At 39.9% G+C, this 17,547-nt stretch overlaps 1 protein-coding gene across 1 annotated transcript; it reads right to left on the reverse strand.

Moving 5' to 3' along the window:
• Positions 1-226: 226 nt before the first annotated feature.
• Positions 227-14,029, reverse strand: LOC149837887 (transcription factor E2FB-like). Its single transcript, XM_090006258.1, has 14 exons — positions 13,489-14,029; positions 3,610-3,796; positions 3,446-3,505; positions 3,271-3,356; positions 3,070-3,158; positions 2,897-2,951; positions 2,264-2,316; positions 2,144-2,194; positions 1,997-2,045; positions 1,838-1,903; positions 1,667-1,743; positions 1,338-1,569; positions 914-977; positions 227-838 (listed from the first exon to the last, which is right to left on the reverse strand). Exons 1-14 carry the CDS (start codon positions 13,741-13,743, stop codon positions 693-695), a joined length of 1,470 nt encoding a protein of 489 aa, XP_089862384.1. The 5' UTR covers positions 13,744-14,029; the 3' UTR covers positions 227-692.
• Positions 14,030-17,547: the final 3,518 nt, after the last annotated feature.

Below are 17,547 nucleotides of genomic sequence, written 5' to 3' on the forward strand. Positions count from 1 at the left end.
ATGACATGCTAATACTGCAACAGCCATTTCAGTCAGCATAGACACTACATAATTCAACAAGAAAAAACACGTGCAGGTTGGAATCTTAGCAGGTGAGACTGGAGAGAGAGTCGGTACCTTTGCTCTGGAGTATGCTGCACATAAAGCTGCATCTCCTATCAGGCAACAGTAGCCCTCACTCCCATTGTTGCAGGGCAGATAGGAAAGAAGGCAAAGGAAGAAAGAAAGCAATAAGCATATGCCATATTATACTCTTTTGAGGTGACTAGCATTGTACATTTACCCAATTTCTGTTTTTCAAGGGAATCTGATCTTCAAACAAGCATATTGCACACTGTTATTACTTCTTGAGTTGTACTGGTGTTATCAACCAGACAAATTAGTGGTTAGTGTTAATTGATGAAAGAAATTTGAGAAGTTTTCATGGTGTCTTCAAGCAACTCATTCCGCATCTTTCATTATTCACCTTCAAAATATAAGATGGAATATCTCATAACTGTACAGCCAACAGCCTTCGGGTACATCTCAGCTACATAAACAGCCCCAAAGAAAGGTAGTTGCATGCTCCAAACAAATTATGTTCAGATCACAGGCAGCAAAGTCCCTCAGTCACATGCATCTGCACTGGGATCCTCAAATGGGCACGCTGAGGTTAGTCAATTATAGATATTAATAGGTTCTTTGCTTTTCATTCACCTCCTAGTTGGGGTGGATATGTGCAAACTGTGTGGCACTTCAATAACACTAGAAGATGGAGTTTGCGGCCGTGGCGAACTGACATTACCAATCCCAAACCCATCTGTATCAATTTTATCCATCCCATCCCACCCAACTTCAGCTGTGAGAAGAGTTAAGCACTTGGGAAGCAAATTATTGAAAATAACAATGATAATAAATAATAATAAAAGGATACATTCTGTCTTCCACATATCAGTGATGCTGATACCCGGATCCATATGCAGCCAATAATCTTCATTCTGCAAAGTGAAAATCACATCCAGTGAAAAAGTGGTGAAAAGGAGGAGGAAGCAATGGTTATGTTATCATGTGAATAGATGTCCTCATATAGAATGTAATCATAATTTTTAACTGTATACTACGCCAGACTTATTTCCAAATTGAATGAATGAAATGAAGCTAAACAAATCCTACTCACAGAAATAACTATGAGCAGCACATTTGAGCAAGTAATACATCAAAGGTACAAATTGCACTTCTGTTTGTGTTGAAGTTTCAAATGCAAATACAATTCTTCATATATTCAAGTGCTTAAATACGTCTAGCCTATTTCTACAGGTCTTCCAAACTGCACATTGACTCCACTAATTTATACTTACATCAACATCTGAGGGGACGATCTTCATTATCCCTCCCACAAAATCCTGTGCGCCAGTCATATCAGGACTCATTCTTTGCAAGTCTTGATGCATAGATCCCACATCTGCTGCCATCTTCATCTGTGTTGCCATCTCTGCCTGAGGAACGGTATCAGCCAGCTTTGCAGCAGAGGCATCTGGCAGTATTTGTTGTGCAGCAACATCACTCACCTCCTCAAACTTCACATATTGACTAAACAAGCAAAAGGAAGTTTGTGATCTTAATCTGAATATGTTCCCATCTGCTATTTAGAAATGCATAGAAGAAAAGAATTGTTTTTAGTGTTTACCTTACAAGGTAAACATCGATTGGCCCCATGGTGCTTCTGAGAACAATGCGATATCTTCTTTGAGGATAATCAACAGCCTGCACACATACTTTTCAATAGCAATAGCTTTGTATAAAGGAAAGAAATCCAAGTTGTTTTGTCCTCTGAACTTCATTGTACTGGCTTACCCACCTCATCAGGATCTGGAACTTCCAGTGTAGTACCATGAGGTGCTTTAATTGCAATCAATGTGTCCTTCTGTAAAAGGAAACGGAAAAGCATCTAAGGTCAACGTGAAATTGCATAGTCCAAACTGCATCAAATTATGTGGCAAGACATTGAAAAATCTACCTGAAAGCAGGGAAGCCCCATTATGTCTTCCTCAGTCACATAAAGCCATCTGAGAATTGGGAAGAACAATTATTGCAAGAAAAATGATTCATCACAATTTAGAAGAAACTAATTTAGAGCCAAGATGTGGAGAGAGAGAGAGAGTACTTTTTATTGTTGTCATCCTCACTTAGGTCCCTCAACCTCTCTTGCTTTTCACTGTCCCAAACAGGATGTGTTAGTTTTTTCTCTTCAATAAGATCCAAACAACACAGTAAATGATCAAACCTTATATGCTCATCTAATCTGTGCTCCTCAAGGGCAAGGTTTTCGACCTCTGTCTACACAATAACAATAATAATATAATCAGAGCTAATAATATAATCAGAGCACGCATCTGGATTCATCACATTAAACAAATAATTCAGTGACAAAGATGCAGTTGGAAACTAAACCATTTTAAGGGATGGACACCTACTTCGCACCAAGGATAAATATTACTACTGGGAAGTACACAGAGTTATTATTAAAGGCATACACTTGGGATGGATTTCCATAAATAAGGAAAAGCACCACTGGGCTAAAAGCCACTTGCCCTGATTTAAGCCCCTTAAACCAAAGGGCATTTTTTTTATTTCCAGAGAGCTTCTTTCTCTGTCACAACAAAAAGGACGTGGGACGTGTCATTAATGTATACTTTTCCATTAGAAATAGTATATAAGAGGACATAACAAGAGTAAATTGGAATATCCCAGTGTTATAGTTTTATTTACACCAGTATACTAACTCTCGTTTCTGCAGTTTAGATATCATGAAACAAACTGACTCAATGCCCAAGTGTGCCACTAGCATTTAGTTCAAAACAATTTCAGCTGAATAAGATGAATACAAATTTTTTAGCACTTAAGAAAATCTGAAAACCTGTAAAAATGTAATGTTGTCATCAACTTCCCCCGGCCCAGAAGCATCTAGTCCCCTACAAAGAATTCTTATCGAGTTAATGATCTATTAAGCAATTTAAGTATAGCAAAAAAAAATTATTCAGAGAAAGCAAGTTCAGAAGCTTCAATTATCAAGGAGGTGCTCGTTACTACTTCCAACGTATTCTGTTCTTTAATTTCTTCTCTATAAGTCCTATTCCCTCCAGAACATTTGTAATGTCATATATACGCCTTTTCTGAACCTGTACACCAGAAATTAATGTTAATCAATTGATATTTACATTAAACTTGTACAATGCAATCAACTGAGAAATGCTCATAGGCAGACGATGTAGCATAATGTTACGTTGTTACCTCCAAGGTATCTGCTGCTTTGTTTAGATCTAGGACACCATCTTCAGCTTGCTTGATCAAATTGATGAACTTCTTTGTCAAAAGACCTATATGGAGTTAGAGAGGCATCTAAATCAGAAGAATCAAGCATAAAATGTTCAGTATGGCATTCTTCAAGTTGCACATCTTTGGTTACCTAGAGAGCTATCATAACGGCATGTCCCCACAGGTGTTAGTGTGCTGGTAGATGGTGATCCTGCAAGTAATGGAGAAAGAGCTTCTAGGTCACAATATTTTGAAAAAATTATCATGGATGATAAGAAAGAAGAGAAGGCATAATTAGAGTAGCGCTCCAATCACCAGCATTTGACATGGGTGTTTGAGGGCCAGACTTCAAATTTTTAGAAACCTTTCCCCTGTTGTAGACCTTTCCACCCTTTCCTGATATAGGAGTGTTCAGAGGACTGTTCACCACCTCAGTGTAACCTTGACCAGTCGTATAATCACTAGATTCAGCTTCATGTTCTTCTTCAGCCTTTCGTTTCAACTGTCAGAATTAACTTTTATTACAAGCAAAGCCAATACCAATAACAGTATGAACAAAGATAAATGATGATAATGACATCACATAATCTGTAATATAACACAAAGGTTATGTGACAACATGTTTGATGATTGAAAATGTCTAAACTGTTTTAGGTCACGGAGATGATAGTGGTACTGTGTCCAACTCTGGACAGAATAAGAAGTTTTGCCAAAGGGTAAAGCACAATCTCACAAAATATAGCACTATCGATTGGATACTCTACATCATCAACTCTTCTTGCAATGGAATGGATTGAATTTCAGAGATGCCATACCGCATTTTTAAAAGATTGTCAACTTCAAAGTTGTGCTTCAAAAATAAAATCTAAAAAGATAAAATTTTACAGTTTTGTAAATAGCAACAAAACTAGCATGCTGGTTTGATGCTTGCAGGCAAGAAGAAGCACATGATGGAACTAGTTTGTTTCTATTAGTTACACGTGTATGTATACTTCTTAGATAAAAGCATTCAACCACAAAATCAACACTTTTTAGAACGAAGGATTTGTTGCAATGCCAAATTTCAAAAAAGAGGTTAGGTCCCTTGTGAAGAATTTGGCATTCTCATGCTAGTTGGTGGAAAAACTCAAATAGGATAAGCAATTCAATTTGGAAATAAATAGTAACCTATGCATATCTCATCAAATCATATCTACAGAGACTGCAAGGTTTATTCCAAAATAGTAGAAAAAACCTAGTATTTGAAAAAAGAAAAATATAAATGCTAAGTTGCTAACACAAAGGGGCATTGCTACAAACTCCAAATGCATGCTTGTTGTGTACAGAAGAAGGTTCAGAGATGTGAATTTTTGTCTCTAGGCATATCACTTCTGAAACCTACTTAGATGTTTGTATAAAGTTGCATGGAAAACCAAATCAGCTAGAACTGTTTTCACTGGATCAGACAAAGGTCATGAACTATGCAGAAGACTCTGCATTCACACCTTTCTCAAGGCCAGTGAAACCAATAGAAAGTGTAAAACTTATCTAATAATGATCAACTATATGCAAGACTTAGCATTATCTATCTTGGTATGGACCTGGACGATGACCTACTAAAACTAAGAGAGCAGCACCTGGCTTCTGTACGGGTGAGAAATATACTTCTTACTTGTAACCACATGCATTAAATGGACTCTTCAGGCATGCTAAGAAGGAATGCTAAACTGACATCAAGGTGCAGTGAGATTATTTAACATAGACAAGCATATAAGAATCACAATTCATGGAAAATGATAGAGAATGAAACTTCTTAATAACAAAGAGTTGATTATTTAGAAATGTTGATGGATCACAAATAAAGTTTGACAAGTAGTATAAATGACCATAAAGAGATGGTGAGAATCAAGGCTAACAAACTCATCAAAGTAGACATAATTGACAGGATTTACTTGAATAGCTCAAAAGTGAGAAAGCAACCTGAGGCTTTTTTAATCTAACCATCTACTCATGTAACGCCCCAAAATTTCAAACTTGCAAACCTTTCAAAAAACAGGCAAGAGACTAAAAGAAAATCTCTTTCCTTTTAGAGTTTATTTATGTAATCAGCGAAAGATAATTCTTTTGTTGAATTTAGAAAGGCAAGCTGACAACTTTGGGCACGTTAGCTAAAAAAACCAAAACTCACTACACATGATACTTGCAAAACAGTTGGGAAAGCCTCTTTCATTAAAAGAAGTACCCAAATAGTATAAAATTAGATATCCAAAAAAAATACGTAACAAAACTCAAAAACGTCCAGGACGCGAGCTAAGAGCAGGAAAAGGAAATCTTGAAGTCATCTTGTCATCGCCCGTGGTGTACCTAATCATCACTTGTACCCATAGAATGGGTTAGTTTCGCGAAAAACTAATAGGTGCATAAGAGAGACTACAGGAAATTGAATTAAGTACATGTTTAAAGCAAATATGCAATTAAACAGGTAAGCCGTTCAAAACAAGTAAGCAGTTCAAAGCTCGATTGAACAAAACGTATGTGTGATTAAACTTTTGTCTTCGCAATAGTTTATACAGATCCATAAAAAAAGTTTAACAGAAGACTATAAGAAATGTTATCTTCTACTTGATTCGACATGAATGAAGAGACACAATGAGACATTACTCTAGCTTGTTTCCTTGAACGGGGTCTCTGTATTTAATCATTAAAAGGTCATCGTTTGTCGCTCTCACTATTTCTAACAAACTCTGTCCTGAACAACCTTAATTTATTTTCATCTCTCAAAGCTTTACGCAGCCTACTGTCATCTGTTATGACTCACTTAAGGCGTCATACTTTCTCAGAAAAACCTACCCTTCCATAGAAGGTCCAAAGCATGATCATGATCTAAAATCAATAAAGATCTGATTCTCACATCTGAGTCCTGCATGAAATCATGCTAAAACAGAAAGCCAAATCTATAGATTCATAATTGCTATTTCAATCAATCTCAGAAGATCATCACAGATCACCATAACTTTTTATGGTAATCAAATTCACAAGTTCCACGTCGGATCGCTTGGTCTGGAAAAGGTACAACCTCATAAGGAATTACCGTTCTAGATGGTATACCTGGTCTTGAACAATACATTTTCTCACAGGATTTCACCGTCTTTGCGGCTACCCACTCTTGGACAGTGTACATCCTCAGAGAGATTCTACCACTCTAACCGATTACCAGATCTTGATCATACATATCCTCACAGAGAATCCTTTGGAAACCCGATCCTCCACAAATTCCATATCCAATAAAAATTATTGTGATACACACATCAACACAAATGACCGCTCTCAAGGTTGATAGTCACTATTATAATTAACAAGATCAACATCGGATCACCTGGTCTGAGAAATGTACAACCTCACAAGAAATTACCATCCTAGATGGTATACCTGGTCTTGGACAATACACTTCCTCACAGGAGTTCACCGGCTTTGCGGGTACCCGCTCTTGGACAGTGTACATCCTCACAGAGATTCTACCGCTTTAACTGGTTCACCTAATCTTGATCATACACACATTCGCAAATAATCCTTTGGAGATCAGGTCCTCAACAAATATCATACTCAGTGATACATGAGTCAATACAATCGACTGCTCCGAACAATTGACCGCTCTTGGGGTCAGTAGCCACCAATATGGGCACAAACATGTATATCAGCAATATGCATCGTATCACTTCACATGGTAAAACAAATCACATAAGATTCAAGTTATATGTGCAAATATTCAGATCATTGCATCATCATATGCATTCACAATTCTTATCTCAAAGCACATCGCATTTGACCTTTCTAGCGTATAAATCACGTACATATCTTCAAGACATTTTAATCAAATATTCATGATACTTATCAATCATGTTATACAGGTGTGATATATTCACACAAACAATCATAATGCAATCTTCTGCAATACAACTATGTAGGCGTGACGTGCCATTTACCTATATAAGCATCATAATCATAAAAATCTCGAAGACACCAAAAGGCATACATAATTTCATCGATAAGCTTTTGCTTGACAAAAATACGTATCCAAAACACACGAAAAGTCTTATGACCCATCAACCAACATGAACAGACTTTATGTTTCAATAGTACTGGCATGCGGGTACGCGCAGACAAATCATAGAAACAACTGAAACTAGTTCGGGCATCTATTATTCTATGTATTTTCAATAACCCGAATAGCTAGTTGAGTCTGCTCCTAAGGGAACAACTTTAGCCGAGAGAGGATTCCCCAAAAGCAAGTACTTAGCAACAGATGCATCCAACTTCTGCAGAAGTCCATGGGATCTACCACCTAAGATAATGTCTGGCAATCCCTTCCCTTAACTCCAATGACTGGGGAGGCCAGATCTTTGCCCGTGGGGTGTTAACAACCTGTCCATTGGAGTGTACCGCTCTATCCTCTCTCTTGAGAGACTACAAGAAGCGAATGAGTGCATCAGGGGTAAGTTAACTGACGACTCATTCTATAAGCTCTTGTCTTTTGACCAGATGAGCATCTTACCTATGAAGGTGATCACATTTTTATGTGTTTACAGCATTGTGCATTTAACATTGTTTGAGGTCGCACGACTGTCTCGTCTGATCATCACAGTACTAGCGTGTAATGCACGACTGCAAGTACTCTAGGATGAGAGTATAGTTCCTCAATAGGAACATCAACAAAAGTGTTTCGCAAAAATATAATGTTTCTCAAACTTTACTTTATCCTTTGAAACAACCAACAACTGATACCAACATTTGGCATACGATTTTTAAGAATGTCATCCGTTATCGTGGTATCTACATGTCTCGTATGACTCAATATTGGCCTCGATAAACGGGATACGGATTTCTCGATAGAACCCCTCACTAAGAAGTTCGCTCAAACCCCAATTCGGGTTTGTCCGAGATATGTCGAATAGACGAATAGAACCAGCCAATCACATCCTTCCAAATACTTCGATTTGGGCAGTCTTTGATGCTTTTGAGCAACTCCTTATATTCTCAAGTCTACCTTGCAGGACTGCTCACTCGAAAAGCCAGGATCCCTGTTAGGGATCCCTCTCTTTAGACGAGGATGTATCATTAAGCTCCCGACTCAACTCTTGTCGCAAGAGGGAGAGTGGTAAATGCCTCTTGCATCGTCCACGAGAATGCCTTTATAGCACATGCAATAAGCGAAAACCTGAGCATCATCTGCAATGGCAAGGCAGTAACGAAACATTTACAAAAGCAAGAGCCTAAGAGCAAAACACGACGACAAAGGAAAGACATGATAAAAAGTAAAAGACAAGGATTGTGAAACTGCATCCTTTAGTTAAATGCATACTCGTATAAATATATATATATATATATGGTGTAAGCGATGGACGGCTCGGGTCACAGGGCGCGAACGGGATTCGTCGTACGAGCTGCAAAAGCAAGACGCTAACATGCAATCTCAATCAGAAAGGTAGAGACGACAGGGGTGTTGTCATTGTCTTGATGTGAAAGAAGCAGAGGCAGGGGCATCGTGCCCCTGCGAACCTGCTGAACGCGAAAGAAGCAGAGGCAGGAGCCGCGAGCCCCTGCTGACAGCAAACAACGAAGAGGCAGGGGGTTGCACCCCTGCCTAATGAAGGCAACGAGGGAGGCAGGGGCCAAGCCCCTACCCGTTAGACACAAAGGGGGAGGCAAGAGGCTTCGCCCCTGCCTGCCGAATACGCAAAGAGGCAGGGGCTTGGCCCCTGCCTGTCGAACACACAAACAGGTAGGGGGCGAAGCCCCTGCCTAACACCAGAGAAGAGGGAGGAGGGAGGGGGCTCGACCCCTCCCCTGAACAACGGCGATGCAGAGAGGGGGACTCGACCCCTCCCTTGCCAAAAAAAAGGGAGCAGAGAACACAGGGAGGTGGCAGGGGCTCGACCCCTGCCAACCCAATCAAGAAAAAGAGAGGGAGACGGCGACAGGGCTCGACCCCTGCCGTCGTTCCCGAACTTAGGAAGGTGGCAGGGCTTGACCCTTGCCAACCTACCGAGAACAAGAAGAAGAAAGGTGGCAAGGGCTCGGCCCCTGCCGACTTACCTGAACAAGAGGCAGGCAGGGGGAGCTTGACACCCTGCCGACCAAGGCACAAGCAGCCCCTCCCCCGAAAGCTCTACACCCGAGAGAAGAAGCGACGCAGACGGCAGCCCTACCGCCTGCCGAAAAGGAGAGGGGGAAAGAATGAGGGGAGGTAATCAGCACATCCCTCCCTGGCAGACCCAGAGCCACCACGATGGTGGCTCTGGTCCACCGACCCTTGAACGGGAGACGAAGATGAGAGAAGGAGACAGCGAGGAGGGGTGCTCGACACCACCCTCCTGGTAGACCCAGAACAACCCACGATGGTGGCTCTAGTCCACCGACAGCAAACAGGAAAAAAAAGGGAGAAAAAGGGATGGGATTTACCTGGGAAGATCACGACGACGGGGGAGTCCACGGATGGCACAGGTGAAAGCGACGGCATCGGAGACGTTGGCCAAGCTGCTGGAGCAAGGGCGATGACAGTCGGTGGTCGAATGAGAGGGGGAGATAAAGAGAAGAGGAAGGGGGACGGCGACATCACCGACGTCTTCTTGTCGCCGGTCACAGGTGGCGATGGCTGGACAAGCCGCAGAGAGGGAGCAGAGCAACGATGGTGGCGTCGACCGGACACAAGGGGAGAGAAAGTGCAGAGAGAGAGAACGAGAGAGCAAAGGGAAAGGAGGTTTCGAGAAACCTCCCCCCTTTGCCTCGCTGCCTTTAATAAGCAGAGAGAGAGAGAGAGAGAGGTGATGGCCTCGGGTCGGGTCCAAGTCCGACCCGAATCAAAGTTTTTTTTTCGGGTTTTACAACTCAAACCAAAGCTTTGACCACTTCAGGCATTAGGTACCCCAAGAACTTCCTATTCTACTTTTGCCACGTTTTTTAGAGAATCAACTGCTTAAGAAGAGCTATTTGTTTGTGAGTACAACATGCAAAAGTAACAACTATAAAATAACCAATACAAGTGTTGGTGTCGAAAAATTAAGAGAAAATTTTGAAAAAGAATACGTGTATGCACACACACATAAACTAATATTGGTAATAGTAGAAAAAGAAGAAATAGGGTTCAATGCAAGGTTGGTGTATCGTTACCCGTATTGGTCAGGCCCAAAGTTAGATACTTATCGTAGCATATCGTAAAAAATCATAATTTTTTAATAAAAATTTTCCAACCATTTTCAATGTATCCAATATTTATGGTTGTGATTTCACTCAAAAACTAGTTGTGGCTATGATGTCCGAGTCCTAACACAATTGCGATGTATATGAACATGATACACAAGACTCTGTCTAGCTTAACTACTAATGCCATAAAACATATGTAGGTCAAAACAGGCCCAAATTACTGCAATGCAAGCACTATCAGGAATATCATATACTCTGTTATTATCAAAAGTTGCACACTAACAGAGCCAACTTTATCCTCAGAAACAGGCAGAAAGATCCACACACTAGGACACATAATATTTGACCCGTCAAACAAGTGAGATGTAAATTATGTGAAGGGAACATTCTTGATGAACCCAATTTACCAACTTGAAAAATAAGTCACCAAATTGATTGGGACAACAAGACAGAAACTAACTGAATTTTGTATATACAGTGAGACAATTCATATAAGATCTCTATAACAGCAATATTCAGGAACATTTATTCATCCAGATGAAAGGTGGTTGCTCTCAATTTCCAAAACAGTGATGATTAGATGTAGTTTCATAGCCATCCATTCACTTAAGCACCATCATCAAAGGCTAGTGACCAGATCAACAGAAATCTGTTTTCTTTGTAAATTACATTTTTGAGTCAAGTTTCAATTATGTCGATGCATTTTCTCCTGTAGCGAACATGACATCCATACATCTATTAATTTCCTTGGCTCAACTCTCTTGTTAAGCACTTTATGCAACCCTAATTTAGATGATGGTGCAATGGTAGATGCTAAGATCCTTTAGCAGGTTCCATCCTTAAGAACCCACAAAAATTTAGAGATGTAAACTGCCAGTTCATGGAAAGTGGACAAAGTAACAATTCAATTGTGGTACCCCACTCAAAGGAGAAACCAAATTCTTGGTGGCAATCAGAATAAAGAGCCGCCCAACCAGTGCTATGACATGTTGACAAAAGCATCCCTCCACCACCTGATGAGAAACCCCTCGCTGATTTGTCAGTCCTCTGCATTTTAAGATGCGTCATCCATTGGGAGGAGAGTGTCAACATTTTATCTGAATTAATTTATTAGTTCTTCATATACCTTCAAACCTGAGAGGTAGGCTCACAAGCCAATGTAGGGCTCATTTTCCAGGTTCCTACAAATGAAACTGATCAATAAATGCATCAATATTATCCAACATACTCATGTCAACTAACTATCTTCATTTTGGCACTATCCATCACACAGATAAATGGTATGAAGAAATACCAAAGCTTGCTCTAAGAACAATCAAAGATATCAGAGTACTGCCAACCAGTATATGTGTGTATGTTCATAAGATAACTTACCAAGCCTTCATAAAAGCTAAAAACCACTGAAATAATGAATTAAAGTATGTAGATTCCTTCTCTCATCCTTCTTAAACAGCACCTTGAAAGGGCATCCCGTGCAAGTCTGTGGACATCTTAGACACTTCCTAGCTCAGAAGTTATAGCTTACACAAGTATTGTGAACTTGAGGCCACAACCAACACCCCATGTGAATCAACAAGTACAATATGCTTTATTGGTGTCGCCAGTTAAAAAATATTATTGTAACCATGATTCTCCATCAGAACTACTATCAAACAATCAATGGCATCTTACTGATGAGGATGTTTCCAAGGCAATAAAAGTTACAATAATCCGCAAAATTCTGTTACCACAAACATCATAAAACATAAACATCCTCAGGCTTTTAAGCTTTAAATGATTTTCCAACAAAGCATAAGCTAAACCTCAATTATATTTTTTAGCTTCTTGCAGCTATCAAACCCCAGTTGTTTAGATTGCAGGCACAGCCATTCAGATCGACCACATATTGCATAAATAGCTACCTGTTAACATGGAAAATCTGGAAAAGACATTTTGTAATGTATTTAGCAGAATATCGATTACTTCCATATGAGTATTTATCTGTTACTCAATCACATGCGTGAAATATGTAGATCTCATTTGAGAAACAAAGAAACAGAAAATATACCACATATGTACCAAGAAACACCATAAAAACACGGCACATCATAATGCTCCCTATGCCATTCACAACTATACTTAATCATACTCACAAGGATTGAGATCAAAACCTCGCCAGTTTCATAGCAGGTCAGATGGACTTTGCATAATAGACGTATGTTGCTCATTTTGAAATTCATTTGGACATTAGACATTATAATTCACCAGATCAGTTCCCTCTGTAGAATATTACAATGGAATTCTTGCCTTTAAGACAGAAAAGCAATATATGCAAAAGTTCTCCGATCACCTCAGAACACCATAAAGGCATAAACCATCATCACAGATCTAAAAATGTTCTTATATCCATGAAAGAGTCTAACTCAGAAGGAAAACCTACCTATGCCTAAATACCAAGTTCGATACCCAAACTGGCCAACTAACACGAACCACATCCCTTGCATTAACACACATAAGATAATCAAGATTCCACCCATAAATAGCATTGTTCAAGAATCAATCTGAAAGTTATCTGCAGGATTGAAGTGAAAATGAAGATTGTTTTCTTCTTACCTATGATCTCCACATATTTCATTGAATAAATACACCATGGATACACATCCAGTCGAGTCAATAATTCCATTTTCATGCCCAATTCATCGCTAACAGGCTCATTGCCTCTTAATTACCTATAAATCTGAAAAGGCCATAACTACACACGAAACACAATTTATCAATTAACAAATATCGCAAAATTTACAAAACATGGAAAGCATAAAACATCCACACATATATTTCTACACACTCATCTAGCAATTCAGGCTACTTAACCATAAAGATATGAAGCAAATTCATGCTGATGCAAACCCTAAGTCAACAGGAGCAACAGATCAAAATCCACAGAGATAATCCTTCCACAAAGATAAGAGATGACGCACGAAACAAGAGATACCGCAAAAGGATCCATTTCCTTCCGAGCAGAGACGCGTCGCTTACCGGAGTTCTCACGACGATCGCATCCGCCTCCTCCTCGGCCGCGGCTCCCGGTCCTCGGCTCTCGGGGAAGCGGTGGTAATCGTTGGGGGAGGCGAACGGCGGCTTCGAGGACGCGAACGGGAGGTGCCTCTTCAGAGGCTGCGCGATCGGCCCGGACGGATGCCGCTGCAGGCGGCCGAGGCCACGGTGCTCCGCCATCAAAATCCCCCGCTGCCAACCCTCTCCCTCCGCCTCCTTCAATCGGATCGCGTCCATTCAGCCGTCGAATTCCCAAGATCCCTCATCCTGTCGGGAATCGACAGTTCAGGGCGCCGTCGGACGCCTGGTTCGTGATCGGAGGGCGGGAAATGAAGCGGCAGAAGATCGACGGTGAGGGATCGATGGGATGGAAGGAGAGGGGAGATCGGAGGGGTCCGATCGTTGGCGGGAGAGTGAGAGAAAATGGAGGGAATTTTAGGGTTTGGAGGGAGGAGAGGTTAAAAAGGCGAAGAGCAGAAAACGAGGGAAGGAGGGAAATGAGTTCGGATAGATATGGAGGGAACTGGGAAGGCGAGAAAAGGGAGCGAAACTTATACTTTTTTCTTTTTTTTATTCTTTTATGTTTTGTTTTTTTTTTTTCTTTTGGGACGTCACTGTGCCTGTGCGGGTAATAATCGGGGTCCTTTTTTGTTTCTTTAGATTTTTTGAGTTTTCTCGTTATGGAAATTCAACCACGGTTTTCGGCATAAATATCTGGATTGCCATCGCTTTTCTTCACATGCCCTTGATGCTTTGCTTGCTTGTTGGGGAGTATGTGGATCGTTTGGTGCTAGTTGGCTTGAGGGTTCGGTTCGCTAGAGTTTGACTCTGGGTGTAGGGAGCTGGTTTGGGTGCAGACTGGGTGTATGATTGATGCCATGATAGGTTCCTCTGTTGACCTGACCGGACAAAATAAAGCAACAACCAAAGATTTAGGGTGCGTTTGTTTCACGCCCATTGCTTTTGTTGGAAATAAGTGCTCCTTCCCATCTAGATTGAAAACGCCATACGGGAAAGAGCTAGTGGGCCCCACCCCTTTTCACCAGAAACGATGGGTTTCACAAGAAACGCGTGTCAAAATTTCCCCCCCTAGGAAAGCATTTTCGCACTCAGGGGTTTTCGTGTGACTTCAGGTTCGAGCGAGTTGCCCTTTCAGCGATTGTGACAAACTTGTTCTTGAGATATGTTTGATTGCTCGGATCTCAAACTCGGATTATCTCTGCATCATATTCAATACACGGATAAGATTCGAGGCATTTAAACACACCGTTGTTTAAACTGTGTGGTTGTTAGCTCTGGCTGGGTTGGTCTTGTCAAACAATGCATTGGGGATTCAAAGGCCCGACTCGGGGCATTTGACGTGATATAGCACCACGCCGAGCAACTTAAAAGTTTGTCACTGGGTCAATGCTGGTGTCTAAGTAAAATGGCATGGACTTTGGGCCAATTTCACTCGGCAATGACCCTAAGCAAACTGAGTCCAGCGGACTTAGCTCAAGCCCATCTCAAGTTTGCTTGGTAGTTGAGAGGAGTGGTCACCTAAGCCTAATTTGAACCAAGCAAATTGAAGTACAAAGAATTGGGCTAAATCCCCTCAAAATGTGCTTCAAGTAGAAGCATATGATTGGCATCATTCATCCCTCAACTTGACCAAGTTCATGAACTCCGATGCATGTTACGCTAAAATACCGCTGACTTCATGTGAGGCTCAAACTCCGAACGTGGGCCGTGAGTTTGATACGAACTCTAGATTTAAAGGGTGGTTTTGTCATTTCCCTAGCGCCACCACTGGCGATAAAGGATAACTTGGTCTTTTTCAGATTTTTACCTTAGGAATTAAATATGGTTTCGGAGGGTAAACTGGTCATGCTCTTGAGGGTGTGATGCCAGAATGGAGGATATTTATGTAATTTTGTATTAATGTAAGAATATTTTGGTCATTTACTAACGGCAGGATGTTCGAAATAGTTAGTACCCGCCAGCTTGTGCCTCGTGATCCTCCCGCCAAACTTCCCAGCCCCACTAACCACGTGGCTATGAAGCGGTAATGGGTCGGGTTCCAAATCAGATCCGTTTAGTCTACAGTCCGATAAGAATTTCGGATCAGGTCGGATTATCCAACTCAGGCTCCCTGCCTTGTGTTTTATGATTATAACTTATAACAAAGTTTGTCGGACCTTAACCTTCTCAGGCTCAACCCTGGCAATGGATCTCAACCTTAGTACACATCAGGTCCGGACCCGAACTGTTCGTGTCCCGCCACAATGGACATGCCTCGACCAAGATGCAACTTTGAAGAGATCCTTCATTATTCCGGGCCCACTGTGGTCAGGGTGCATCCTCTTGGTCGTCCATCTGGGAAATGGACGATAGATATCGAAGGAGGGCGCTCCATCCGTGGAACAAGACACTGATTCTTGTGGGTAGGCTAGGTAGGGCTGTCAATGGATTGAATGTTATCAGATATCCGACCCGAATCTGATTCTCATTGGTTGGATTCAATAAGCCAAACCAAGTCAAATTAATAATCAGATTCAGATTCGGTTTGAGATTTTGTTATCAAATCTTAAGGATGTCCAAGTTAGATAGATATCCAAATCCAATTGTATGCATAAAGTCAATTTCGGACTTCCATTATGCCATTTTCCATCCGAATCCAAATAGTCTATCCTATTAGGTCAGATTCGGTAAAAAGTACATCCTACCTTAATTCAAACAGTTTACATCTGTCTGTGTAGTCATTACTGAATCCATACTTAATCAAACATTATCTTGGAGATGGATTTTCTTTAAGGAAACTCGTACTGGATCTGAACCGAACTAGCTTAAAACGACCTATTATTGTATAGGTAGTCAGATTTAGATGTCCGTTGGTTTTGGATTAGGTTTTGATATGGATTAAGGTTTGCACGTAAAGCTATAATGAATACAGATCTGGTTATTTCTGACTGAGTGGATCTGCATTTGATTGGATATCTACTCAATTCCGCACATGCGGTTCAGTGCATAAGTTATCCAAATTCTTGGAGTTGGACTGAATCTGAACTTCCATGCAAAAACCTTGTTTGTTAACTAATAATCTCACTTTTGCATAATAGTTACATATTTAGGAGAGAGAAAAATGGAGGGTGGGGTGGGGGAATGGATATAACATGGCTCTTTAAGGGTGTGTTTGATGGCGCATCCAATATTGGACCAAACGTACCAGTCTAATGCATGTTCTGTTTGTTCTATAATAATTGCAGAGGTTCAGCATTTGTTTTGATTGAACAAGTTGTGTTCCTTGTGTGAAACGATTAATTTTTAAAATATGCAAGCAACTTGAACACATATAAATATGGGTTGAATAACTTTGTATTGGATTGTATGACTTGATCCGTTCAACCATATGACTGTTTTAACATACTCAATATTGATTTTAGCTCTAGATATGGATATCGAATTGAATCCAAAAACTAAATATATTTAAATTTTGAGTAATTAAAAAATATTTTTTTTTATATATAAATGCTTTAATCAATGTCATACTTGATCTGATTATGAAAGTTTGCCAAAAATTATAGATTTTAGCCCAACTATGGATCTCAAACTGGATCCAAGTACGAAAAATTTGTTTACATTTTGGTTAATTTGAGAAAAATAAGAATTCATAATTTTTTTATGTACAAATGATAAAACCATAAATAAATCATAAAACTCTAAATGCAAAAAAGTAAATCATAAATAAACCAAAAAACTATAAACTACTAGAAAAATAAACCATAAAATCAAATAATTAATAAATAAACTATAAATTAAATATAAAAAAACCCTAATTCAAACGCTAATGAAAGAAGATCAAAGAAAAACAACCCTAAACAAATACAAGAAAAACCTTAATCAAATTAAGTATGAAAAGCCTTAATTAAAGAAATTTGATTCAAAACCTTAATCAAAGAAAATCAAATAAAAAAACTCTAAACAAATTAAATATCAAAAACCTTAATTAAAGATATTTGATTCAAAACCTTAATAAAATAAAATCAAAGAAAAAAACCTAAT

This window comes from Nuphar pumila, chromosome 5 (assembly GCF_984573655.1).
Source record: "Nuphar pumila chromosome 5, dmNupPumi1.hap1.1, whole genome shotgun sequence".
Classification (NCBI taxonomy): domain Eukaryota; kingdom Viridiplantae; phylum Streptophyta; class Magnoliopsida; order Nymphaeales; family Nymphaeaceae; genus Nuphar; species Nuphar pumila.

Coding starts and splice junctions, on each gene's coding strand:
- LOC149837887 (XM_090006258.1), bottom strand. CDS start 13,743: ATGGACGCGATCCGATTGAAGGAGGCGGAGGGAGAGGGTTGGCAGCGG. Junction 2,195..2,263: donor AGATTAGATGAGCATATAAG/GTTTGATCATTT, acceptor TGTTTGGGACAG/TGAAAAGCAAGAGAGGTTGA. Junction 1,744..1,837: donor AAGTTCCAGATCCTGATGAG/GTGGGTAAGCCA, acceptor GTATGTGTGCAG/GCTGTTGATTATCCTCAAAG.